The sequence below is a fragment of the Diplotaxodon limnothrissa genome, linkage group LG6, assembly GCF_057381915.1.
Source record: "Diplotaxodon limnothrissa isolate DT_005_m linkage group LG6, D_limnothrissa_male_GT1.1, whole genome shotgun sequence".
NCBI lineage: Eukaryota > Metazoa > Chordata > Actinopteri > Cichliformes > Cichlidae > Diplotaxodon > Diplotaxodon limnothrissa.
This window is the reverse complement of record NC_140601.1, coordinates 43,122,242-43,148,163: the sequence shown is the minus strand read 5'-3', so window position 1 is coordinate 43,148,163 and position 25,922 is coordinate 43,122,242. Positions and strand designations below refer to the sequence as shown.

Genomic DNA, 25,922 nt, shown 5'->3' with positions numbered 1-25,922 from the left:
AGCTTGGAGATGAACAAACACTGTTTAATCCATAAGAACAACTAATGACAAACAACATTTCACAGCTTCTACTGAGGGAGGCGCTACATAATCAGCCCACTGGATACTAAGAACCTGTGAGACAGGCCACAGCATGTGAGACTGGGCAGAGCTCGCTCTGATGTGATGATGTGCAGTACAGGAGGATCTGTTAGATCACAGGAAAGAGAAACGTTTCAGCAGTTACAGGAGCTGCATAAGATCAAGAGTTTGAATATACAGAGAACACAGCCGGGGTCACTTTGTTGGGATGATGATGATGATGATGATGCAGGGGTTTGTACTGCTGCCTAGTAAGAAAATGATTAGCTCGTCCCTGTGCTCATCTCTAAAAATGAACCTGGAAGCAGCTTTGAAGTCGGTGAAGTTTTGTACTGCACTCAGTCTGTGAGAAAGAAAGTTGTGATTTTATTGTACTTTTGTGAAATCCTGAGCTGATATTTTTCTGTATGTTGATGTTTTTGTCATTTTAGTCCCCGCCCATTCCAGAGAAACAGGCCTAGAAAACTCAGTTTTTAAGATAACTGTGGGAAATCATTTCACCCAGCAGCACTGATCCTGCTCAGCTCCATCCGTGACACAGCAGCTAAATACTGATAGCTGATAATACGCAGACTGGCATTAAAGGAGACACCACACAATAAACCTTTGTTAGCGCATTGAGAACTCATTATTATGACCTCAGGGTGCAGGAAGAGAGAGCAGGAGCGTTACAGTAGGCTGGCAGGGCTGAAGACAAAACAGAACATGAGTCAAAGGATGAAGTCACTGAGGACAACAAGACTGGCACAGAGATCTGAGGACGAGTGGGAACCAAAGCCAGTGAATAATGGAAGTGTTGACGAGACCAGGTGTGTCGTTGCTAAAGGGCACATGTGGAAGGAACAAAGAGGCTGACAGGAAGGAGGCAGATGGGACATAAAAGTTGTATATATCTTGTTGTATATATCTTTCTACGTAGCACTTTTAATTCTTATTCTTACTTTTATTTTTTTCATGTCTATTTAAGCGCAATTTATGACAGTATGTTTGCACTGAAGCACCGCAGCAATTTCCTAATGTTGTAAACCTGCTCAACATTTGGCAATAAAACCCATTCTGATTCTGATTCTGATTCTGAAAGCGCCTCAACCAAGAAAGACCCCACAGACAGTGAGTTATTAACATCTGGCTTCTGTTTTTAATGAACATGCCCACTCGTCTTACTGATCTCAGTCAATGAAGCTCTGTGATGTTTTATTTTTTAAATACATTCTTCAATTAAATTCACTAAATCATAACAACAGTTTATTATGAAGTAAATGTAAAGAGAGAGCACATCAATGCAATGACCACACAGCACCACCAGGGGGCAGAAGCGTCTCACTGGTGACAAGTTTTACACCAAAACAATGAATAAAAGCAAAGAAAAGACTGTTTAACAGATTTTATGTGAGCACGTTTTAGTAAGAGATGCACAGGAACATGATTCAAAAGGCTGTGGGTTTGAATCCCAGTACAAGAAAACACTGACTAGAATAAAACGTGCTCACGTTTGTTTAGATGATAGGGTGCAGCTGTAGACCAGAGGAAAGGAAAGAATCTGGGTGTGTGTTTGTGTTTTAGGTTGGTTTAGCTGTTTGCCTGGGTGTGTGTAATTGTGGAGAGAGAGGAATTTATTGTCAGGGGGGGGCAGTGGCGTGTCTAGAAAATTTTTGTTGGGGGGGGCCAGGTAGGGGCACAGATTTGGAGAAGGGTGGCAGATTTAATTGGCAGATAATGTTTTAAAAAAAAATTCTACCAACCGTTAACCATAATTCAATAATCCTATAAACCTAATAACCAAATGCGCTTTTAACTCTTATTAGAATGAGATTTTAACCACTACGGTGCAAAGTTTTTAGATATCAGAATCAGAATCAGAATCAGAATCAGAATACTTTATTGATCCCTGGGGGAAATTATTTTTTGTTACAGTGCTCCATTTTAAACCAACATTAAGACAAGACAGACAATACGCTAACTAAGAATAGTACAATATATACATATATATACATACATACATACATAAGTCACTTATAAATAAATATTTGGAAAAGAAACATGTGTAGTTGTAGCAGCAAACAGTGTGTTAAGTGGATGCGTTGTACAGGGAGATGGCCACAGGCAGGAATGATTTCCTGTGTCGTTCAGTGGTACTTTATCATACTGCGTTGATAAAGTACAAGAGATACAATCAGTGCTTTGTCAGTGTTTACTCAGCATTCAAGGACATCAATATTTGCATAGTATTTTTACTGACATATAGTGCACATATGTTTTGGGCAAAAACATTTTTGAAAATTAAAATACGAACATTTGTAACAAACAATTGACAAATTAGCCAGTTCCAATGCAAAACTTTATCTGCCTGTTAAAAAAAGAAGATAATCTTCTCACAAACTGGTGTTTGATTTTGAAACAGGAAAAAAGTGGGGAAACAACTGAAAAGACTAACATTTGAATAAAACCTGAAAGCAAGTAAATACTTTCTATGCTGCCTTATCGTAAACTTTGGTAATATTGATAAAGAACAACACTGGCTGATGATAAAATACAGTCAGCTGGCATGGTGACACTGCCAGTATTAACCTGCAGGGCTGGACTGGGACAAAAAAATTGGGCATTTTCACTACAGACCGACCCCCCAGGTATTAAAGCCATAAAGCCTTTGAATGAAAACAAATGCTGTTGTGACAGTGATGTACAGTCTTGTTGGTATATGTATGATTTCTATACATTTTACGTCAGATAAAAACTTTGGTTGTAAGATTTAGATAATTATTTAATAAAAACTAGGTATTTTAAATGAGAATAAGAAAGAAAAGTATTTCTTTGTGCCCCACCTTTCCCTGTTAATGCCCTACCTGGCCCCCTGGCAACACTTTGCTAGACCCGCCCCTGCACAGTTACCAGCTGTCAGCTGCTTAGAAAAGGATCCTGGTGTTATTTGTCTCTCAGAAACAGTTCATAACTTCCCTTCAACTCATCCATGTCACCTAAAAGGTAAACCTGTTTCTCCATCACCTGTTCAGCTCTGATGATTCAGTAAGGACATCTCCTGGTTTCATCTTCATGTTTCCCTCTCACCAGATATCTAAACAGACATCATGACCAGCAGCTTTACAGCTGTGGCTCCAGCAAACATCAGCTGATACTAGAAATTAATATTAAATACATTCTAACAACAGCCGATCAAGCTTAAACGTGCTGCTGTTGTTTAGCGCAACATCTGCTGGTTTCCTCTTTCTGGCGCAAAGTGGGCGATAAACAAACAAGAGAGAAAAGCCGATCAGCTGATCATTGATCAGTTTCATGATTGAAGTAGCAACAGGAGAGGGAGGGGGAGAGAATGAGAGAAGAGGCAGCTGTGCAGCATAAAGACAGAATAACTCCAGCTTTGTGTCTTTTTTCCATTCTAGCTAAAGTTCGGGACAAACTGCGTCTCTTCTCAGCTCAATACGAAACGCGTAATATTTTCTCTGATTGAGGGACCATTCCATTTTTTTAAGGAGCCGTTGGCAACTCTACTAACCTTATGAATAAAATAAAGTTCACTATCAGTAACATCATAGCACCCACCCAGCTGTATAAAAACTCCGTCAAACTGCCTGTCATAGAAGGAAAGAGGAAGCCACAGCTGGGGGTGGACAGATGTGCACAGAATAGAGTAAAAGTAGATGCAAGTCATGAGGATACAATGTTTCAGTAAGATGTTGGTTACATGAATGTTTTTTTTCATTACTAATCATGTGCCCAGCATCCACACTGCACATGCTTATGCAACACACACACACACACACACACACACACACACACACACTCAAGTATCAGCACAGACTGGTACCATACAGACACCCCAGCACGATGTCGCCCTGGGCATCCGCCCATGTTGCCCTTATCAAAAACCGCTACACACACCACTCTGGCCATGAGTTGCTGTTGTTGCCATATAAGGGAACCCCCACGGTTTTATAGCATGTTTTAAAGCTCAGGCGGGCCCTCCCCCGAAGGGTGAGGCTGAATGTGTATCTGTGTAGGACTGAGGGAGGGGCTGCCCCTCAGATCTGCTGGTTACAATTGCAGGATCTCCCTCTGCGCAGAGGTTCGGTTAAATAAAAGCATTACAAGTGTTTGTAAGTCAGAGTTTCTTTTCAGCTGCGTGACAAACAGATGTAAATGGCCTGCATTTGTATAGCGCTTTTCTAGTCCTTAAGGACCCCAAAGCACTTTACACTACATTCAGTCATTCACACACACACTGGCAATAGCAAGCTACATTGTAGCCACAGGGGCGCACTGACAGAGGTGAGGCTGCCGGACACTGGCGCCACCGGGCCCTCTGACCACCACCAGTAGGCAAACACGGGGTTAGTATCTTGCCCAAGGATATTTGGCATGCAGCCAGGAGGCAGCCTGGGATCGAACCACCGACCTTCTGATTAGTGGCTGACCTGCTCTGCCACCTGAGCTACAGCCACCCCAAATGTGATTCATAACAGTTGGAATGTGAGTGTGCAGGTCTGTGAAGCCCCCTCCACACCATAATGAGGGTCTGTGGGTCTGTGGGTGGGTTGCAGAGGGAATTGTGTAGGGTGTGGTACATTCTTGATAACCCTGCAAGAGACAAAGAAAGAGCCGGGGAGGTGGAGGTCTGGTGCTTATTCTGGCCGCCTCGCTGTGTTTCCATGTTCTCTCTCTATGAAGCTGTCGCACAAAGTGTTTCTCTCCTGTTTCTTATTGAATCTTCAAAGGCTGATTATTACTTTGTTTACTGTTTACATTCTCACCTTCCTGTTTTCTTTCACTTCTATTATAACTGTTATTTTGGTGGTTACTTGTCTCCATCTTCTCTGATTGCCTTGCTGTATATTTGTAGCGCTGTCACGTGTGCTCCCTGTAAACACACATTTCACAGTGTTTAACCTGCACAAACGTCGCTGCCTCTCATATCTTTGGTTTGTAAACTGTGACATTAATCTGGAGGAAATGTTCTCTGACCTTCATGTTTTCACTCACACTCAGTTTTACACTTTTTTATACGTGATTCCAAAAACCAAACATACGTCACTGAGACAGATCAGCTATTAGAGTCATAAATAGTAACACATGAACAGTTACAGCCCGACCTTCACATAGTCATTAACTGACTCTCACATCTGAAGCCAGACATCACGTCTGCATGTGTGCTGAAAGGGTGAAAAACATTAGAACAAAGAAAATTGTTCAAAACATTCCCCATGAACCGGGAGAGCCTGTGCATCACATCCTGTCCTCGTCGGTGATCATATCCCATCGACTGTGCCTCCTGCCATCAGCTCATGACCTGTAACACTGACGGCGGCTGAGAGGAGTTTGGATTTAATAAAGTAGCTGAAAACAAACTCCACACTTCCTGTTCTCAGTTTTCCAGGTGAAACATGATCTGACAGGACAGGTAAAGTCTGCAGAGCAGCATGTTAGAATATCCAGTAGAAATAAGGACATTTACAGCCTGATATCTGCAGCCTTACAGAATAAACTCGGCCTCTCCCCGTCTGTGCTCAGCTGTTCATAAATAATTCAGAGTTGTTGTTTCTGTGCATTCCTCATTAGTGTGTCACTCGTGATCCGATCACACCCACAGCAACTCACGCTTCACCCAGTGATTCCTCCCCTGGATATCAGCTGTTTGAAGACTTTAAGGGGAAAGTCGCTGTCCCCCCTCCAGCAGGATGTAGAGGGCGACCAGAACCATGTGCACTGCTACCTAACCAGCGTCAAAATCCTCAAACCTAATTTACAAGTCATTTGGTGTCTGGTAAACAAGCTCACTTCCTGTTTTACTGACCTCTGAGGTTAAGAGTCCACCACAAAAATGTTCTTTTAGTTTCCAGCAGCACTCAGTGTCTGTAGCAGCGTTATCAGTAATACCAACTTCACCATAACAGTCTGATAAGTTCAGTCTTTATTGGCATGCAAATATAAATAACTTCATTGTTAAAAATGACAGATTAATGTGCCTTTAGTTACATGTTAATTACACGTTTGCAGAATATCACAGAATATGTGGGCAGAAGAAAAAACATTAGCTGTCACACACTACTAAAGTAACAGTGACATCACACAGGGACGGGTGTGTTATGGATTAGGACTTTATAAACTAATAAATGTTGTTGAACATCAGTGATCACGTTTAGCTCCACAGGACAGAAACCAAAGCTTAAAACGTATAAAACCACCAAATATTAATTAATTAATAATGATAATAATGATAATAATGCTGAACTGATATTAAGGGGAAGATTTGACCAATAAGAAGTAGATAAATAATAAACAGAACAGACTCCAGGTCAGATCCTTGGGTGTGAGTTCAGAGAATGAACTGGGTGTGGACATTTACTGAGGCTGTTGCTGTGAGGAGGTGGAAACCACATGTTATTGTTCATGAAGGTTATTGGCAGAGAGGTGAGCATGAACATCAGAAGCCACCGTTTCCACCAGGATTTCAAACAAACTGGACGCAGGACAAAAGCTGCTGAATCCCTGGATTGTGCACGAGTGCAGTTACTATAGCTGAGAGACCAACAGATACCAGAGGTGAGGTGTAAGCTTCTTTAACTGAGTCAGCAGAAAAGAGGGTCTGATTGACAGATGGACGGATCTCTGATTAAGATCAGACATTTCAGTATTCAGCAGTATTACAGTCAGCTGGCGAGGACATATGAGGTGCAGAGAGTTGGCTGTTGAGAAGACGGCTGCAGAGCTGCTTGGACCCGTTGCTGCCGAGTGTCCTTGTAATGTTGAATATGGTTATTACCAGTGTTGGGAAGTAATGGAGTACATGTGCCGTCCTTACATATATAAATACAAAATATGAGTAACTGTATTCAGTTACAGTTACCGTTTAAAAAGGTGGTACTTAGAATACAGTAACTTTGTTAAAATAAACGGATTACACGGCGGTATTTTCCTGTTTCATACGTTCGGCTGTCCCCTCTCTATTTTCTGTAAGTCCACGCCGGTGGAAACCCAAACAAAACACGCGAGGCTCTAATGCCGTGTCTGAACGTCACGGCCCATGTCACCTCTACTTGCAGCCGCATAATGACGCGAAGGAATATTTAAAAAAATTATTATTCAAAAAAAGATTTAATATGAAGGCAATAGGCAGAGTGTTACAGGCATCGCATGTATGAAGCATGTAAATATAATAATAACCACTGCAGCCAAACAGAGCCTGACGAGCCCAGCTGTGAGTAAGCTAGTAAGACTCGACTGTACACTGTGTTCATGTTTTCCTCTGAAACAATAAGTCCCGTTGCAGCAGCCTTTCAACGCCTCTCTCTGTCTCTGCTAGCAAAGTTGACCCAGACAACAAAGTAAAGCTAGTTTTCAGCTACGAGCCGACACGAACCCGACGTATCAGCCAGAGGTCCCTTTACTACGGTTCAGAGCCGCGGACCTGTTTTATATACGCGAGGAATAGTTTTCTACATGAGATCACAGCAAAAAGTGCAGCCTTACCTAATGTCCACCTACTGTTACTCATTTATATTAAGATTTAAACATCTGGTTGGTGTTGGTGTGGAGAGTAACCTTCAGTAATAAATCACATTCATGTAGTTGTAAAAAGGATGATAATATATTAAGTAATCCAAAGTATTCAGAATACGTTACTCTCATTGAGTAATGTAATGGATTACATTACAAAATACATTTTGGGGCATGTAATCTGTAATCTGTAGTGGAATTCATGTTAAAAGTAACCTTCCCAACAATGATCATTACACAAAAAAGTCTTTTTGTAACAGAGGTTCCAGGTGATGTTGGTCCACACTGCTGCTGAGAACCAGAGGACGGCTCTGGACCAATGGGAGCATCCGGGTTAGAGGGAGTATCACCTGACAAGCAACAGGTAACACTAGTCTGCAGGCAGAAGGAAGGACCCACATGCTGAGCAATGGAAAGGTTTGAACAGGTTTATTTACAAAATGAGGTTATGATATTTCCAAGAAAACACACAGACACAGAAAACCAAGAGTGGGAGAACAAGACAGAAAACATGAAGGATGAAATGTTTTTGGGAACCAGCCTGAACATAAATCACCAAAAGTATCAGCCAACAGTCCGGGTGAGATGCCACCACCAGCCTGCACAGTCTGGGCTGAACAAGGAAGATCATTTTAACACTGGATGGAGAAAACAAGACTGACTCGCTGCACGTCTTGTGGTACAAAATTGTGTAACTCAAAAGTGGAACTCGGTTGATCTCTTTCACACAAAGCCGATGTTTGGACATCGTGGCTGCTTCGCTGCATTCAGTCGACAGCTTTAACTATGAAACCAGTTCAGCTGTACCTGAGCTGAGTGTGTTAGTTGTTTTTAAATCATTGACTCATTTCCCAAATTCCTTCATGCACAGACTTTTTATTAGCTGCAGGAAGTGAAAACAAGCTTTGCTGTGAATTCAACTGAAATGTGAGACTCAATAACAGAAATCTAACAGGCTGACACAGAGGCACATGCAGTTCATAAAATAAATGAAATAATGTAAATAAAATGAAAGCAACTAATTCAGTCAAAAAACAATAACCTGAAATTTTTCTTTCTGGAAACTCTCGGTTGGGAATTTCTCGCGTGGTCTCAGGTATTTTCAGCATGGTTGTCCGTGATCATGCGATGGGCCTCCAGCTTATCGTATACTGTGGTCAGGTTGGTGTGGAGGATCGTTGTTGATGACTCTGGTATATTTTCCCCCTGTAGAGGAGAAAGTAGAGGCATCAGATAACAGAGTAAAGTGGAAGAGATGAAATAGATACTGCTGTTCCTGTAACAGGGCGTTCCTGTTATCAGAGTCCATCCTGCTGATGTAAACAGGGCTACTGAGCATGACTCGATAAATGGCAGGAAATGAGCTTCAAGATTATCGTTTTATTTTCCTTGGAAAAAGAAGGATTTCTGCAAAATGTTCATGTCAGGCGAACAACGCAGACGCACACACACACTCAGGGATTGAACCACCAGCCTTCTGATTGGCAGATGACCTGTGCACACCTGAGCCTTTGTGTGCTGCAGGTGCTATTTGCATTCAGTTTCCAGGAACTGGTGAGAACAAACACAGCATGTTTGCTAACAGACACATGATGACATCTGCCCTGGAGACAGAGCTGCTAATGATAGAGTTTCTCAGTGAAACGTCACCAACCTGTCTGTTGTTGCTTATTTGTATTTCACTATATTGGACCTCTTCCTGTGTGCCTGCGGAGCCTGCAAAACATACAAAGCTGAAGTTAAATTTAAACTGACACACTTTAAAAGCACAAACTGACAAGAAAAAGTGAAACAAAAAAGTGAAAGAACAGAAAATAATCAGGTCATGGACGCATGGAGGCAATAAAATGCTTCTGATGATTTACGATCCAGAGGAGAAAAAAGAGGAAGCAGGAATAAACTGTCAAAAATCGCACGAGAAAACCCCTAAAAAACCGAACCGTAGCAAAGCTGGAAACCAGGGCAGCAAAGATTTGCTGGAAAATGGGGAAAACTGTGGGAAGTCCATCCTGTTACAAAGTAAACCACACCAGACACACCTCTGCTGGGTTTTCTGACCATCAGAGCTCTCTTTACAATCCTGTGGCGTCTTTAGTTTAGAAATCTCTATGAGAGGACAGCTGCTGCTGCCTGGAGCTATAGATTTGAACTGAATGCTAGAAAATGAAAGTACATGGAACCAATAACACACAAAGACTCTGTGAGGTTTGTACCAGTCAGCACAAACTGCTAAATACAACTTTCTTGATAAAAACTGAAGTTGAACGAGCAGAGAAAGGTGTTCATGTGTATATAAAACGAGTCTCAGTGAAACCAGAAGGAATCCACAGAGATTCATGTTCATGGGAAACAAATGTCTCCATAGTAACTGTTTGCATCACATCCTCCGTCACGCTGGTGGTCATAGAAACACTTCAGGTGCTTGGCTGCACAAAGGAAAGATACACAACCCTTACATGACCTTCAGACTCACAAACATGCCTGTGCTGTGTGCTCGGCTGACTCTAGATGAGCGTTTGACTCTTGCAAACGCTGAGCGAGCACAGACACGTCAAGGCCTGAAGCAAACTCTAAAACTCCCACAGCCGTCGCAAACACAAAGAACAGGAGTAGTTATGCCGTTCATAAAAGAAGAAGTTCTAAGTTCCCCTCTGCTTTTAATTAAAACGAGCTTCCTCTTATAATTACCTATAATACAGCAGCAGCGCTGAACCGATGCTAACACTAATCAACAGCGTGCGTACATTTTAAGCAAAGTGTTAAATTCACGAGTTAAAAAGGTAAAAATAAGTATCTATACTTCTGTACCCAGTGTGCATGTGCAGGCTGTGAGGTTACTGACTCAGCAGCCAGCTGACGCCTGATAATGAGCAGAGGGTTAAAATCTCACAGTCTTTCTAACTTCATCTCCAGACTTCCTGTCTGCTATCGAGTGTTACTTCCCCTCCTGCTCCTCTTCTGGGTTTGCTTCACCAGCCCTGTGCAGGCTTCAGGTATGAACTTTGACTCTCGGGCATCAGTGGAGTGTGACCCTGCAGCGCTGCAAACCTTATAGAAGAGAAAGTGTTGAACCTCTGAGGAGCCACAGCTTTGCTCTTTATGTGCCCACCACTGAGTTGAGCTACATCAAAGCTCTCAAAGATTATTTGCAATCTACTCTGATTAATCACACAATCAGATCAAATCACCTGGTGGAGTTAATGTGATACTACTGTCACCAAGGTGCTGCTTAGCAACCACCATTAAATAGCAGGATGGAGGAAGAACTGCAAACCAACATGACAGGGTGAACCTGGTGTTCAGTATTACCGAAGCATCTGAGGTAAATCACCTCAGTAAGAGATGATGAGGTCACTGCCTGATGATCAGTCAGGTCTCCAGAAAACAGAAGAGTCCCTGGAGCTTTGTGTGGACAGTAGGAGGGTCTAAAGTTTCCCACTAGTGTCAAATCTCTGTTTTATTTTCTCCTGAAACAGGATCTTATATCAAACGTTCATGTTTGAGCTCTTTATTTTTATTCTTGACTCGATCATTCTCAGCAACATCATGAATCCATCAGATTCTCCTGTGTTTTCATGATCAAGGCTTCTTTCCTGGTTTCAGATATAAGAAACTTTATAAAAATAATAGTAGAGCCTGAAATATGAGGCTGATATGTTTGCTGGTATTAACGGTTTGCTGATAAAGCTGCAGACAGTATCTGTATCAGCATTATAACAGCAAATGAACTAAAAAGTGAAAAAATAAAATAAAGAAGAGACGGAGAAACAACCTTTGTCCACCAGATGTTACCAGCTGGGCAAACAGATAATTCATAATTTGTGATATAAAACTTTTCATTTTTAAACTGCATTGTCCTTTTATGTCTGAAGGTTCTCAGTCCTCCAGGTTATCATAGTCTAAGAGCTTGGAAAGAAAATCTTGAAGACGTTTCACCTCTCATCCGAGAAGCTTCTTCAGTTCTAAGGTCAAATGGTGGAGAGTCCCAGATATAAACCTGTGGGAGTTTCCCCCCACAGAGGGACAAAAGGACCCCTGATGATCCTCTAATCGCCTGAGCCAAGGTGTGAAACTGGGTGTGGGTCCCAATCAGCCAGGGTTTTGGGTGAGCTCATTGTGAAACCTGGCCCCACCCTATCGTGTAATTTCCTGAGGTCAGATGGTCCAGGATGTGAGTGGGCGTTAAGGCGTCTGGGGAGGGAACTCAAAACTGGATTATAGATGGCAGAGAGTTGGTGTCGTAAACCACCGCCTCTGTTCAAAGATGGTCGCTCACAGTGGACATAAATGGCTTCTTTCACTCCTGTTGGAAAGGCTGTCAGCTGTGTGGCGGAGCCCCCTTGTGGCGAGAGAGCACAGTTGCACTATTGAGCACATGTTCCAGTGATCAGAGTTGGAGCTAACACATAGCAAGAGCCACCTGGCAGACTGACTCTGCAGGGGATGTCTACACACGGTGTGAGTTGTGTGCGTCGCTAAAGAACTGTGAGTAGACATGGAGCCATGCCTGGAAAGGGCAGTTTTAGTCTTTTATGCCAATTAGACATTTAGTGGATGTAGAAGTGCAATGTGTATCGACCTGTTCGCTATGTGGCTAGTTCATGCTACTAATGCTACCTGTTATGCTACATACCTGCTAGCTGTAAGCTAAACGATTTGGTGTTTGTGATATATTGTTGTTGGGTGTATTGGCAATCAATGTCATGTACTGTAAGGGTTTGGGAGTAGTGTATGAAACTCGTGCATGTAGATGTTCATATAGGAATTCCCATTTGTAGTTCTGGTTAGATTCGAAGAACGCTAATGCATCATAATTCATGACTTAGATGTTTATTACATTGAGTATTCTGTATATGTTCTGTTCACAGACCACACACCCACACCCCTCACCACTCTGTAAGCCTGCGGTTGCATTACTGTGTTGCTGTACTGTGCTGTTAAGCTGAGGAATCACAGTAAAGACGGTATAACCTTTATCTGTGCGTCCTGTGTGTTCTGACCGACACCCCAAGGTGAACACCACTGCTATTCAGCCAACGCCTATACAGTCCTGGGTTCAACCCAAATTAACATTGGTCCTTCGAGCCGGAGGGTGCTTTCCTTGGATCCTAAAGATGCAGCCTAGTTTCTTCTCCAGTGAAGATGTCTCAGAATCAATTCGCCCAAGGCGCCAAGTACAACCTCCCCCCTACCTTGCAGACTATGAGGTGAGCTTGGTGGGCCACCAACGAGACATGACATCCTACCGTCACTCGTACACAGCACAGTATGCACCCGGGCTAGAAGAGCGAAAGCAGTATGTGCCATCGGCAGTGTCTGTACAGACCTCCCGCTCGTCTAGCCCAACAAGTCAGCCTGGATGGGAACACACCGTGGATGAATGGACCGCTTCTCCGAATGATCTGCAGGATATGCGACAGCATGTGTCCAGTAGGGATGGCCTGAACCATCAGCCTCCTTCTCCTTTCCATCGACCATGGGAAATGTCTGCGGTTTCGGGTTCGCAGTATGGTATGAATGGCAGACCTCAGCCTTACGCCCAAACACGTGAACCAGACAGAGGTGGTTACCTGTCAGAGCAACGGGACCAGAGACCACCCCCAACACATGTACCCCCTCTGTCTTCCTCCCAACGTATGCAGCCCATCAGTGTCCCCACGATTAGTTCCCATACACATAGAATAGATGCATGAACGAGTCCATGGCCGCAGCATGACAATAGGCAGGACATCCATGCTCAACAAGAATACCAAAGGCCATACTTTCTCCCACCATCAGCTCAGAGTATTCCACCCAAGGATACTACAATGATTGATACATTGGATAGGATGATGGGTGAACTACAGCTGTTAAAGGAGCAGACACTGACAGCTAGTCGGCCAACCCCGCCATTCCCCAACAGTGCACCTTCCTTTCAGTTTGAACATCCACCTATCATTCAGCAACATTTGAAGTCTCCTTGGCAGGAGCAGTTTTCTGCTAGGGCTTATCCCAGTTTCCAGAGTCAAACCCCCACCAACATCTGGAGCCAGCAGCCCGTCGCCGAGGTACCAAGACCTATCACAACATCATTGCAATATAAACCTCATCCATCCCCAGCCTACCAGCCACCACATGTAATGGCACAAGAGAAAACATAGAGGGGTCCAACTCCAAGTATTCCTGATCTCATTAAGAAGGACCCAAGCGAGTCCTGGGTTCAACCCAAATTAACAACTCCTCTTTCAAACCATCTGTCCTCTCTGTCCAAAATGTGAACATTGGCATCCTCAAAAGAGTGACGTTTGACCTTTAGATGCAGATGGACTGCTGAGTCTTGTCCTGTGGAGGTGGCTCTTCTGTGTTGTGCCATGCGCTTGTGAAGTGGCTGTTTGGTCTCTCCGATGTAGAGGTCTGAGCATTCCTCGCTGCACTGTACAGCATACACCACATTGTTAAGTTTGTGTTTTGGCGTTTTGTCTTTGTGATGAACAAGTTTGTGTCTGAGTGTGTTGCTGGGTCTGAAATACACCGGGATGTCGTGCTTGGAGAAAACTCTCCTGAGTTTCTCTGATACACCGGCTACATAGGGGATGACAATGTTGTTGCGTCTGTCCTTCTTGTCCTCCCTCGCTGGTGTCTGGTCTTCTTTTCTGTGCCTCTTTGCTGACTTTAAGAACGCCCATTTAGGATAGCCGCACGTTTTAAGTGCTTCCTTTACATGTGTGTGTTCTTTGTTCCCCTTCATCACATGATAACATCCAGAAGCCTTCAGAGCTCACACACTGCTTCTCATTGAAAACAGTTGGTGGGTGCGGTTAGTTTGCCGCTGCTCTGGCTCCTTGAATGCTCGTGTCCTCTTTCACTTTCCTGCATTAACGCCTGACCCTCCTCCACATTACATCCTGCCTCGCCCTTCCTCTGCTTCCTGGAGTATGAAAGTCCTGCTGTCCACACACAGACGACTGACTGAATGTTCTGTTTGGAAAATGTTCAAACTGCTGCAGATTTCTGAAAACCTTTGAAGTTTTCAGGTAAGAAACAACAATAACAATAGAAACATAATCGCTACATAAAACGATCACTTATTGCTGAAAACAGACGTCCTTGTATTTGAATCAACCCCCACAAATGTAGCATCACTGGGAGGTCCAGGATGTCCTCTTAACAGTACAGTAGGATCAAATTAATCACTAAAGTTTGCCTGATGTAGATCTCTCAGACCCACGTCTCCCACAGACGGCGAGTATCAATCAAGGTTATTGATTTTTAATCATTGCTGATGTGAGCAGGCAGCACTGAGAGGAAGAAGAGTCACAAGTATCAGAACCAGAAGCACAAAGACAGATTCACTGATGTTATCATCAAAACTATGAAGAAACAGAAGGACTGTTCATGGACACAGGATCAAACAGGAAGTGGACACAGCTGGGGAACGAGACACAGGTCCAGGTAATCAAGACAATGTGTCATGGTCTGGGTCTGATGACCCAGAGCTCATGTATTTCTTGTATATGTTTTTCCGTATGTTATGTTTTGGTGGTTTTCTCTCCCTTTTTTGTCCTTTCTCCCTGGGTGCTCCCGGATGTTTTGGGGTCGCTGAGGGGACTGCGACCCGGAAGTGTTCCCGCACTGGGGACTGCCGCACCTGCCGCCCATTAGCCCTCACCAGCTGCAGCTGATAGCTTCATGAGGGGCGTCTTATTTAAGAAGGTGGCGGAGCCCCAGTCGGCGCGGGATTATACTAAGTCGAACCTGTTAAGTACCGTAGATTAGTGTGTTGAGATCGGCTTCGCTACTAAAGGCTGCCTGCTGAGCTGTGTGTGTGTTTTTGTGGCACCAGGAGTCGGGAGTCAGGAACGTCGTCACGAGGGGAAATCACGGAGTGGAATCGGGTTTTTGGAGTTGTCACCTTTTCACTGCTATGGACACGTGCACTGTGTGGGATTCTTAGAGGAATCGCCACAGGAGTCACAGTGCTTGAATTGTATATAGTTGTCGTTTCTGTCCACTCACCATAAATAAATCCACCGTCCTTCACTAGAGTCTCGCGTTTGGGCCCTACTTTCTCTACAACTCCACGGTCTGCCGTCGCAGCCCGTGACACAATGAGACTGTAGAAAGAAAGAACTACAAAGTAAAACATGGACAAAAACCACTGAAGCAGGAAGACATGAACATAAAAACACTAAACATGAGAAGACTGTGTCAAAAAGGAAAACAGGAATAATGTTTGAAAACTCTGCAGGGAAGGAAACGGGAAAGAAACAAAGAAGGAAACCAGAATATCATCACACTTAACTGACACTGAAAGTGACCCAATAATCTCACAAGACATGAAAGTCACAGTTAGAACAAGTCACGCAGACAGGAAGAGGATTAGTTCTCAGTATTAATAGATACAGGAAACCAAACGTTAGCTTAACAATGAAACTCCCGGAGCTTCTGGAACAAAACCACACGACCACGACACACAACCACACAGAGTCCCACATCCTGCTTTTAGTACTTGAGTCCAGAGCGGGCCGTGTCCTCCTGAGACCAGCCTGCTCATTACGTCCTCTGTAGTGGATTCAATACTTTTGTTCTCAGGAGGACAAACGACGACAGACCCAAAGGAGTTAATGAGCAGAGACATTTGCAGTTATGAAGTGAACAGAGGTCTACCTTCAGTACGTGTTTGCTTTCTTTTCAGTCAGTTCCTGTTGTCATATATAACACGCACAGTTTACATGGGAATGGAGATTTAAATGACTTCATTATTTTGCATAAAAACCTCCCACAGAGTAAATGCACTTTAACTTTTGCTCCAAGCTTGGCTCGTCAGGTTTAGTCAGATGTGATCAAACACAGAGCTCACAGTGACGGCTGCATGTTTCTACTGAAGCAGCTCAACCACAAGATCCTCTGTGACACAACACGGCAGCATCGAGCCGGCAGCATCGAGCCGGCAGCATCGAGCCGGCAGCCTCGGCGGCATCTTAGTGCTGATCGTGATGCACTGGAAGCAGCTCATAGTTCCACTAACAGGACAAAGACTCTACTGAAGTCAGTCACACCAGAGTTAAACACAGACGTGTTACAGCTGAGTGGACTCAAATGTGTTTTTGTCTAATATCATCTGGATCTGAAGGTTTAGACCTACAAGCTCCAAAGAGGTTAGAAGTAAATACAATAAATAAAATAAAAAGAGAAAATAAATACCTGCCTTGTGCCTGTCCGTTTGTCTTCGTTTTGTTTCGGGAAAGATACTTTGACTTGATGATGAAAGTAGCAAGTATGATCATCACAACCAACAGGACACAGATTATAATGAGGATGTTATCTGTCAAACAGGAAATCAGACGTCAGCAAACACAGTGAACAACATGTTTAAAATCACAGTTGGAAATAATCTCACAGGTTCTTGGTTTATTCGAGCTGTTGGTGTCGTTGTCGTCTGTGTCTCCACAGGTGGATCTCACACGGACAGGAAGAGTTTTCTCCTCTGCAGGGTTTGCAGCCACACATCTGTAAGAGGAGTTGAAGTCCTGTTTGTGCACAGTGAGAGGCAGAGAGAGCGCAGAGCTGCTCTGGTTCAGCATCTGCTCGTCTTTGAACCACAGCAGTGTGGTCTCTCTGTCCACCCAACACAGTAAGGAGCAGCTCTCAGAGCTGGAGTTCAGCTTTGTCACATTAGGTGTTGGTACAGGATCTGGAGGAGAAAAGTGATGGAGAACAAAAATTAACGTAAGAAAAATGTTTTTAACTTTCTGCTTTTTGTTAGTGAACATCATCAGGACAGCAGAGCTCTGGTTATTGCTGCTTTAATGCAGTCAGTGAACATTAATATGAAACTGCTCATCTCAAATTTTACTTTTTTACCGAAGCAGCTTTGCCTGATTTTTAGCCCCGCCCCATACCAGCCTCCTTCTGATTGGCCGTCTCTCACAAAAACCTGTTTTGAATGACGTTGGCTTCTCTGATTCGATCGTGTTTTTATCACAAGAGAAATATTGCCAAGTGAAGTACTGCTTTCATCATGTTTGGATTACAGTAGTTCCTTGTTCACATTTGTAAGCAGAAACTCGCTGGAACATCTACAGCTCTCTCCCTCTGAGTTTGAGCTCCGTGGACTCAGTGGTCTAAGAAACAAATAAAAACTCATCTTTTTAAACTTGCCTTTAGTTCTTTTTTTAGTTCTTTGTGATGGCAGTTTAAGCTAGAACATAACACAGAATAGAAACATGCAGTAAAGAGACGCTGTCACAGAGTGAAGACGTGATCATCTACAAAGGAAGTCAACACGTTTCCAGACAGTCAGTCCTGGAAAGCCTCACAGAGCTGCACATGTTCACATCACTGACAGACTGCTGGGTTCTTTGCATTCAAACTTTATAAAAGCAGCACTTTGGTCAACATTTCTGAGATGAAGGAAATAAGACTGAAGGAGCTTTGACATTTGTGGCAACGTCAGATAAGGATTCACTGAGGCAGGAGAGGCTGTCTGTGTTGAGGCTGACAGAAAAGTATAACTGGGTGTCATCTGCATAGCAACAGAGAATTCACTGATACCATTAACTGGTCCAAGGATTGATCCCTGCGGGACTCCACACAGCAGCGGTGCAGACGAGGACTCACACTGATTAATATGAATTCTGAAGTATCGCTTTGATAAAGTGAAGAAAAGCATTTGAGAGCAGCAGCGACGAGCAGCCTGATCAACAAGGCTGCAGACACGTCGAGCAGGAAACAAATGTCTTCACCTCTGAGTGCAGAAGTATCATTAGTAACTTTAATAACGCCGTGTTTCTGCCTGTAACTGGAATTTACTGAAGATGTTTCCTCCAACAATCTGAAGAAGCTGATGAATAACAGCTTTTAAAGGATTTTGGAAATAAACAAGTTTGGAAATCGGCCATCAAACATCTGAAACAGTGAGATTGTTTTTTCCAGCAAAGACAGCGGCTGCTTTAATAATCTGGAATGCAGTCAGATGATGATTTATCAGCCAGATGATGTCATGACAGGATGAGGTGAGCATGACGAGCTCTGCAACGTTTCACAGCGTCTGAAGATGTGGGAGTGAAAGCAGAATGAGGAGGATGAAGGAATCTGCTGATGGCGTCAAACACGAACCCCGAGCTTGTTTTCTTTAATCAAACATGAGATGTTTTCACGTCTTTGATGAGCTGGTTAGATGTGATCAATAACTCCTTTATATGGAGAATGAACACGGAGATCAGGCTTCTTCCATCTACATTCAGCTTTTCTGCACTTTGATGTGATCACTGATCCAGGGGGAAGGATTGATGATTGGGACTAATCTGACTTTGCAGTAAGGAAAGAAAAGAGCAGAAAACCCGAGTGCTCATTAAAGATGTGAGATTTAGACAACAGTGGATCCAGAACTGTGTCAAAGAGCATGAATGTGTGATCGCAGGTCAGACGTGTGGAGGGAATTTAGAGATAAACCGAGAGTAAAATCCAGATCTGGTGTTTGGGGCCGGTAACATGTTGCATAAAATAAAATGATTTCTCTAATGTTAATAAATTCTGTATCAGGGCAGTTAGAGAAATCATCCATATGTAGATTAAATGATTTGATCAAAATAAATATTTACAGGTCAGAGGAGATAAAAGGAGATAGAAGGAGTTAAAAGAACCAGGATTAAATGGGACACAGTTTAGTTCAGCGGTCCCCAACCCCCGGGCCTCGTACCGGTCCGTAAGTCGTTTGGTACCGGGCCGCGAGAGTTGAGGCTCAGATGTGAAATGTATGGTTTTCAGGGTTTTTATCGGTTTTCAGCGTTATTTTGTTATCGTTTACTCGGTTTTCCTGGGTCTTTTCACGTGTGTTATGAATAAATCTTCTTTTTTTCGGTACCGGTACTGGTTTTATTTGTTGTATTTATCTGCGACAGCTCAAAGGCCGGTCCGTGAAAATATTGTCGGGTATAAACCGGTCCGTGGTGCAAAAAAGGTTGGGGACCGCTGGTTTAGACCACTGGTGCTCCTCCACCATAAAGACTCCATCACAGTGCAGGTTAGTACTGAGTCTGGGTGCACAACTATGGAAAACACTGGAGTTTTTCTCTCTGTTCCTTATAATCGCAGGAACTGATAAAGAGGTGGCCGACTGAGAAAACAGGTGAAGTCTTGGTATCAGTGGTTATGCAGGTTAGCAGGCGTGACACGGTTTAGTAGTGATGGTGACAAAATATCAGTAATAACATGATTTTAGGCGACACGCTGGTCTGTATGGAACGCCAGGACTGCCATAATGAATTAATTAAATACACCATTAAATAATTAATTAAATGTGGCAATAATTAATTAAAATTGGAATTAATTAATTAAATAAATAGTTATGACACATGTAATTAATTAATTATTAACACATTTAATTAATTATTTATGTATTTCACATTTTAATTAATTATTGACACATGTAATTAATTAATTATTGACACATTTAATTAATTATTTATGTATTTCACATTTTAATTAATTATTGACACATTTAATTAATTATTTAATGATATATTTATTTATTTCATTTTGGCAGTCCTGACGCCTGGCTCTCGTCATGAAATAATTTTATCTGTCAGCCTCACCCATCAAACTCAGGGGGCGGGGTTAACGCTGCCCATGCAGCTTCTCTAACATTTGATTGGTTGCCGTGCAAAGTAAGTCAAAACAGGTCGATCCTAGAAAATCGATTGCTTGTGTAGACTTGGGGCAGCCAGTTATCCCAGAATGCAGATCAAATCACAAGCAGCAATGGTGGTGGTGTAGTTTTAAAATACCCCGTTTTTCTGTCACCAGCTACACTTTTAACAGTGTTTTAGCCGCGAATGTCGCGACGTATGTCTGGTCAGGTTGTCAACATAGAACATGTTTGCAAAAGTGCTCAGATGTTTTCAGAGATTTCACTAGCTCTGCTAACAGTTAGCATGCAGAGTGCACCGAGGGGGTTACGTTAACCGGTTTGTTTACATATTCCACTCTCCGTGTTCCACATGTTGCATTCGCAGATTCTCATTTTCACCGAACGATCGTCTCTTTCCGCCTGGTCTTGTGTCTCTGTGCTTCTGTAACATAAAGAACGAGCTGACACTTTTCTCACGAAACCAGCGATCAGCTCAGCAGACCCTCAGTTTACCTGCATGCATCTGTCAGCTGTTTAACACCTGCTGCTAATTCAAGAAACACGCCTAGTTACCTGGTGATAGTCACAGTTTAACTGGGCAGCCGGTGCTCGATATAACGCAATGTCAGCGCATTTTTCTGCACAAGATAAGTAAATATAGTGTTTTCCCCGAGCGCAGAGCTGCTGGAGCTCGTTTCCTTACAGAGCACTTTATAGGCGAACAGCTTCATCAGCGGCTGATGTCCAATCACCGGCACACAGCTTTCAAACCTCAGCTGAGTTTTAGCTCTCAGTGGTTAAACGCTGGACTTCATTCACTCAGGTTCTGTCTGTCGGGTCACGTTTACTTCGCTGTTTTATTTACAACTGAGCAAATCGGTTTGGCTGAGGTTAAAGTTACGTTTCATAACTGCATAGTTTCACAGACGTTTAATGGTTCACATGTGTTAGACTGAACTATCATCTAAATATCATCTGTTTTTTAATAGTTATTCAACTGTATTCTAAGCACCAGCTGTCTGTTAGAATGTGATTTTTTCTCTCTCTGTTGGCAGAGGTATAAAAATGCGCAGGAAAATCTGACATGCATGGCGAACTTCACCGACGATATTTAGGGAGGAATAAACACACATCAAACATAAATGAACCATTTGCCTGTCTCCATAATTGAGAGCATTTTCTCTTCTTATGTCAACACTCTCTCTCTTTTTTTTTGCTTTTTTTTTTGCTTTTTCGGTCATGTTATGTTTACCTGTCAAAGGCTTGTTACAAACTATGAAACACATTGTGCAGACTTCTGGATGTTAGAAGAAAACTAATACTGCTCATGAATGAGACTAAAGGCAGGAAGGTGTCCTTTAAAACTAAACATGTTAATAGGACCTCCCTGTTTATATCATAGTTTATGATATAGCATGTGTATTTCAGTAATAGCCTGCTGAGGCCACTATACGTGCTGGCCTCATATCAAATGTGAAGGCAGACTGAGTCTATGTTTGACGTTTTTTATATCTAATCTTCCTTTTCAAACATTTAAACAGCAGCGAGTCTGCAGCTGAGGGAATACAAATTCAAATTGTCGGAACAGGTTTGCTCGTTTCTTGGATTCATTTGGTGATTTATTAAATGTATAACTGTTATTCTAATCTGCTGCTGAGTCTCTTACACTTTTCTTTATGCTGTATATTTTCACGTCTCTGGAATAGTTGGCAGTTAGATAGTCAGCTGGGAAACTTTGTGTTAACTCATGGAGCTGAGGATATCGTGGATATGCTGACCTCGCTGCGTGGTGTACAGAGCGAGGTCAGCATGATTAATATTCACAATAAAAATATTAGCCGAACATCATGAAGTCTGTATGTGTTTCATAGTGTCGAACAACCTTTGTACAGTTAAAGCCAGCAGTTACTACATGACGGAAACACCAACGTTATCTCTTTTATGTGTTTATACACAGGTCACGCTGATTACTGAACAAAAACCCAAAGATCAGATGTTAAACAGATTTATTTGCTCTCTCTCCTCCTTAAACATGTTTTTAATGTTAGTTATAATTCAGAATTGGCGACTGAAACATGTAGGACACATAAGAACATCAGGAAATAAAACATCGATAAATATAACCTCAGTAAAAGAAGTCAGCGGGGGTTACTACAGCTGTGTACCGGGGCCTGCGCTTTGTCGGTGGGATTGCTTGCGAGGCGAGCGGGTCTATCCCACGCTTTGCCGTGAGACTGGGCAGACATCTCCGAAATCATCGAAACACTTTTGCAAAGAGGCTGTATCTTGACAAACCGACCAGACACATGAAGATTAAACCACTACATTCTCGGCTAAAAAAATATTAAAACGGTATTTGGTAACACACAAACAGGGTTTTTCAAAGCTCAGTTCTGTTAGCTCCACATGCCGGTTGTTGTGTGCTAGAAACAATGGCCACCAGGCCAAAGCAATAGTTTTGACTCGATCAGCGTTAACCCCGCCCCCTGAGTTTGATGGGTGAGGCTGACAGATAAAATTATTTCATGATGAGAGCCAGGCGTCAGGACTGCCAAAATGAAATAAATAAATATATCATTAAATAATTAATTAAATGTGTCAATAATTAATGAAATGTGTCAATAATTAATTAAAATGTGAAATACATAAATAATTAATTAAATGTGTCAATAATTAATTAATTAAATGTGTCAATAATTAATTAAAATGTGAAATACATAAATAATTAATTAAATGTGTCAATAATTAATTAATTACATGTGTCATAACTATTTATTTAATTAATTAATTCCAATTTTAATTAATTATTGCCACATTTAATTAATTATTTAATGGTGTATTTAATTAATTCATTATGGCAGTCCTGGCGTTCCATAGGTCTGGGCTCAGTCCTACACGAGTGAAAGGTTAGTTCAATGATTGTGGGCAGATTGAACCCCAGAGGTTTGGGTGAAGGGGATCTTGTTTCAAAGTTCAGGGCGCTGGAGGACTGTCTTTATTCCTGCAGCAGCCCTTCAGCCAAATGTGCAGCTGATGCAGCTGGCTGAAAAAAACCAAACAGGCAGAGGACCAGCAGACTCCTCACAAGGTGCACAAAACCTTGTTCGAGGGTCTCCAACTGACTGTTTTTAAGTCATTAGAGCCAACTAGTGCTGAGGCTTTGTGGTGAATTTTCAACAGCTGCAGATCGGTCGGAGTAATATCCTCCACACAGGCGCCATAATAGCAAAAGGCACGGCCACCATGTTGGACCGTAGAGGTGCCCACAACCACACTGTGGACAGGCATGGCTTTGAGGAGATGGCAGATGATGTGGACCTCAGGGGCAGTACAGCATTTGAGGTTGGAGATGCAGCCGTCGAGGCAACAGGAGGAGCTGCAGCAGTGCTCGAGACAGAAAAGCCTGGATGCTCAGCTTGGTGTCATGCAGGTGTTTGCACTATAGCCAGATAACTGGGAAGAGAAATGGCAAGGGAGCCCAGGAGAGGACACAGCTGACGAGTGAGGTTAGTGAGGCATCCCTGTCAGCCATTCCCCTCCTCAGTGCTGAGTGGCGCCTGGTTTAGTGAGGATGTAGATGGAGCACCACCCTTATTGTCCTTTACCACCACCCACACATCTGGGTTGCAGGTTGCAGACTCTGGACTTTGACCTCGCCCATGAGGAGCGATCACATCTCATCAGACATAGAGATTGACTGAGACGACAGGCCCTCCTGTAGATGTGGCTGAACTGGTTCCAGTGGAAAGTGGTTTGTGAGCAGCTGGGGCTGAGCACAGAGTGAACGGGGAGCAGGTTTCTCTACTGAGACGCGTAGAGAAGCCAGGTGGTTAGCTTGTGTGGTGGCCATAGATGAAAACTCCAGGATAAGCTCGTCCTTCATCCTAAGGTCCTGCTTCAGTTGTCGGGTATCATCTTGTAAAAGTACGTCAGTAGGTAAAGCCCAGAGACAGCTGTAGCTTCAGGGCAGCAGACAGCTAGCAGACAGGCTAAAAACAAGGCTAGCTAACAAAGCCCTGGTAACAGACTAACAAAGTTTGGAGGTTCGGCAAGAAGACGTCACAGTCTCAACACCACCCAAGAAATAGTAAAGCCTTAGAAAACACATGTGTTTTGTCCTGTTCACACACCTGCCCACTGTGGGCGTTCACAGGGATGTTTGCTGGCAAACTCTTTATAATAAAGGGAACCCGATAAAGAGAAATGTGAATATTGTGGGGAAGATGAAATAAGAGAACATTTTTTAATGTCACTGTCATAAAAATGCAGATTAGAGACAGCAACTTATTCCAATCTTAAACTGTATATATGACTGATATACTGAACAGTGAAAGATGTCAGGACATCTACTAACACACACTGCTTGTTCTATAGCATTTTATGTGATGTCTTTGAGGGCAGGGGCATAGTGCGATAACGTGTTTGTGCAACAACCACAAGAGTGTGGGAGGAGACAGCGGTGAGAGCTGTGCAGCAAACAGCACAAACAGTGAACAAAGCAACAGTGTGTGCATGTTTGAGGGTTCCTGCAGTGGCAGACGTGATAAAAACTCAGACGCTTTGGTGTTTGGAGTAAAAATCTGCCAAAATCAGCTCTGTGATGACCTCCTGCAAAAAAGGGAGGAGCTAAAACGGCCTCTCTTGAGGATTATTCTGGTGCGTGCTACATACCAGCTGTTGGCAGTAAAGTCCAACACTGTCTGTTGTAGACCATGTGGGTCTGCCCACACCTCCCCATATGAACTCTAAGGGTCTGTTTGTTGGGTAAGCAGCGATCCTGGAGCAGGGCTTTGAATTTCAGGTGAGCTGCTCTGATGTCACAAACAACACAAACTCTTTTTGTGCTCGTTTCCCTTCAACCAGCAGCTTCTGACTGTTCTGTTCAATCGTTTGTCTAAACGTCTCGGTCACATCTTTGCTGTGAAGCTCTGTGGACTCAAAACCTCAACTTCTGTGGAAGCCTTTCTTCTTCCTCTACAAGGAACCAGATTTTCTTCCTGTCAAAGGTTATTGGTGTTACTGGTTAAATCAACCACAGGTAGCGTGATGATGATGAGAGGAGATTTACTGCAGAACTGTCTGAAAACAAACCACACGAGTAGGGATGGGTACCAGTATCTGGTGCCATTATTGCACTGGTTCTGACATAAACAGTAGTAACCAGACCGAAAACCAGCACACATTTCGGTGCTTTATTTTCCTGAGATGTCACACACTTTGGATTCTACCCAACCATTTTACCTTTACAAGGATAGTAGGCGGGGCCAGGTACGTAAGTTCTGTTAGAGCAGAGCTACAGATTGAAAATGCCCAAGGCGAAGTGGTCAAAAGTCTGGCTGTACTTCACAGCAAAATATGCAAACTCAGCAGCAACAAGTGCTTTAAGCTGATACTGTGATACTGTGCAAAGGAGGTAACACCTCGAATCTGATGAAACACCTGGCGACGCATAGCGTTTTTTTTTTTTAAAGCCGAGAAATGCGCCGTATTTGATAGCTTGCTGCGAGACCTCACACCGAGCACATCTACTGCGGGTGTGGTGCCTATTATCGGACCCAGAGTTAGCAACATCCCCCAAAAACCCGAAGAGGAGAGTCCTGGCCCCTAGCCCTGCCAGTGTAGCAGAAATGATGAGGATGATGATGCAGCAGCAGCCGTTCTTCTCTGCGTGAGTAGCTTAATGTTGTTCGTGTGTAATTTACGTTGAGTAGGCTAACCACGT

At 43.1% G+C, this 25,922-nt stretch overlaps 1 protein-coding gene across 1 annotated transcript in view; it reads right to left on the bottom strand.

Moving 5' to 3' along the window:
* Positions 1-7,765: 7,765 nt before the first annotated feature.
* LOC146631300 (uncharacterized) overlaps positions 7,766-25,922 on the bottom strand; it is a 32,556-nt gene continuing 14,399 nt past the window's right edge. The window contains exons 3-7 of the mRNA XM_085355246.1: positions 16,970-17,263; positions 16,774-16,894; positions 15,586-15,683; positions 9,245-9,306; positions 7,766-8,796 (exon numbers count right to left, since the gene is read on the bottom strand). Coding sequence (XP_085211372.1) covers positions 8,683-8,796; positions 9,245-9,306; positions 15,586-15,683; positions 16,774-16,894; positions 16,970-17,263 — 689 coding nt within the window. The 3' untranslated portion in view covers positions 7,766-8,682. The remainder of the gene's footprint in view (positions 8,797-9,244; positions 9,307-15,585; positions 15,684-16,773; positions 16,895-16,969; positions 17,264-25,922) is intronic.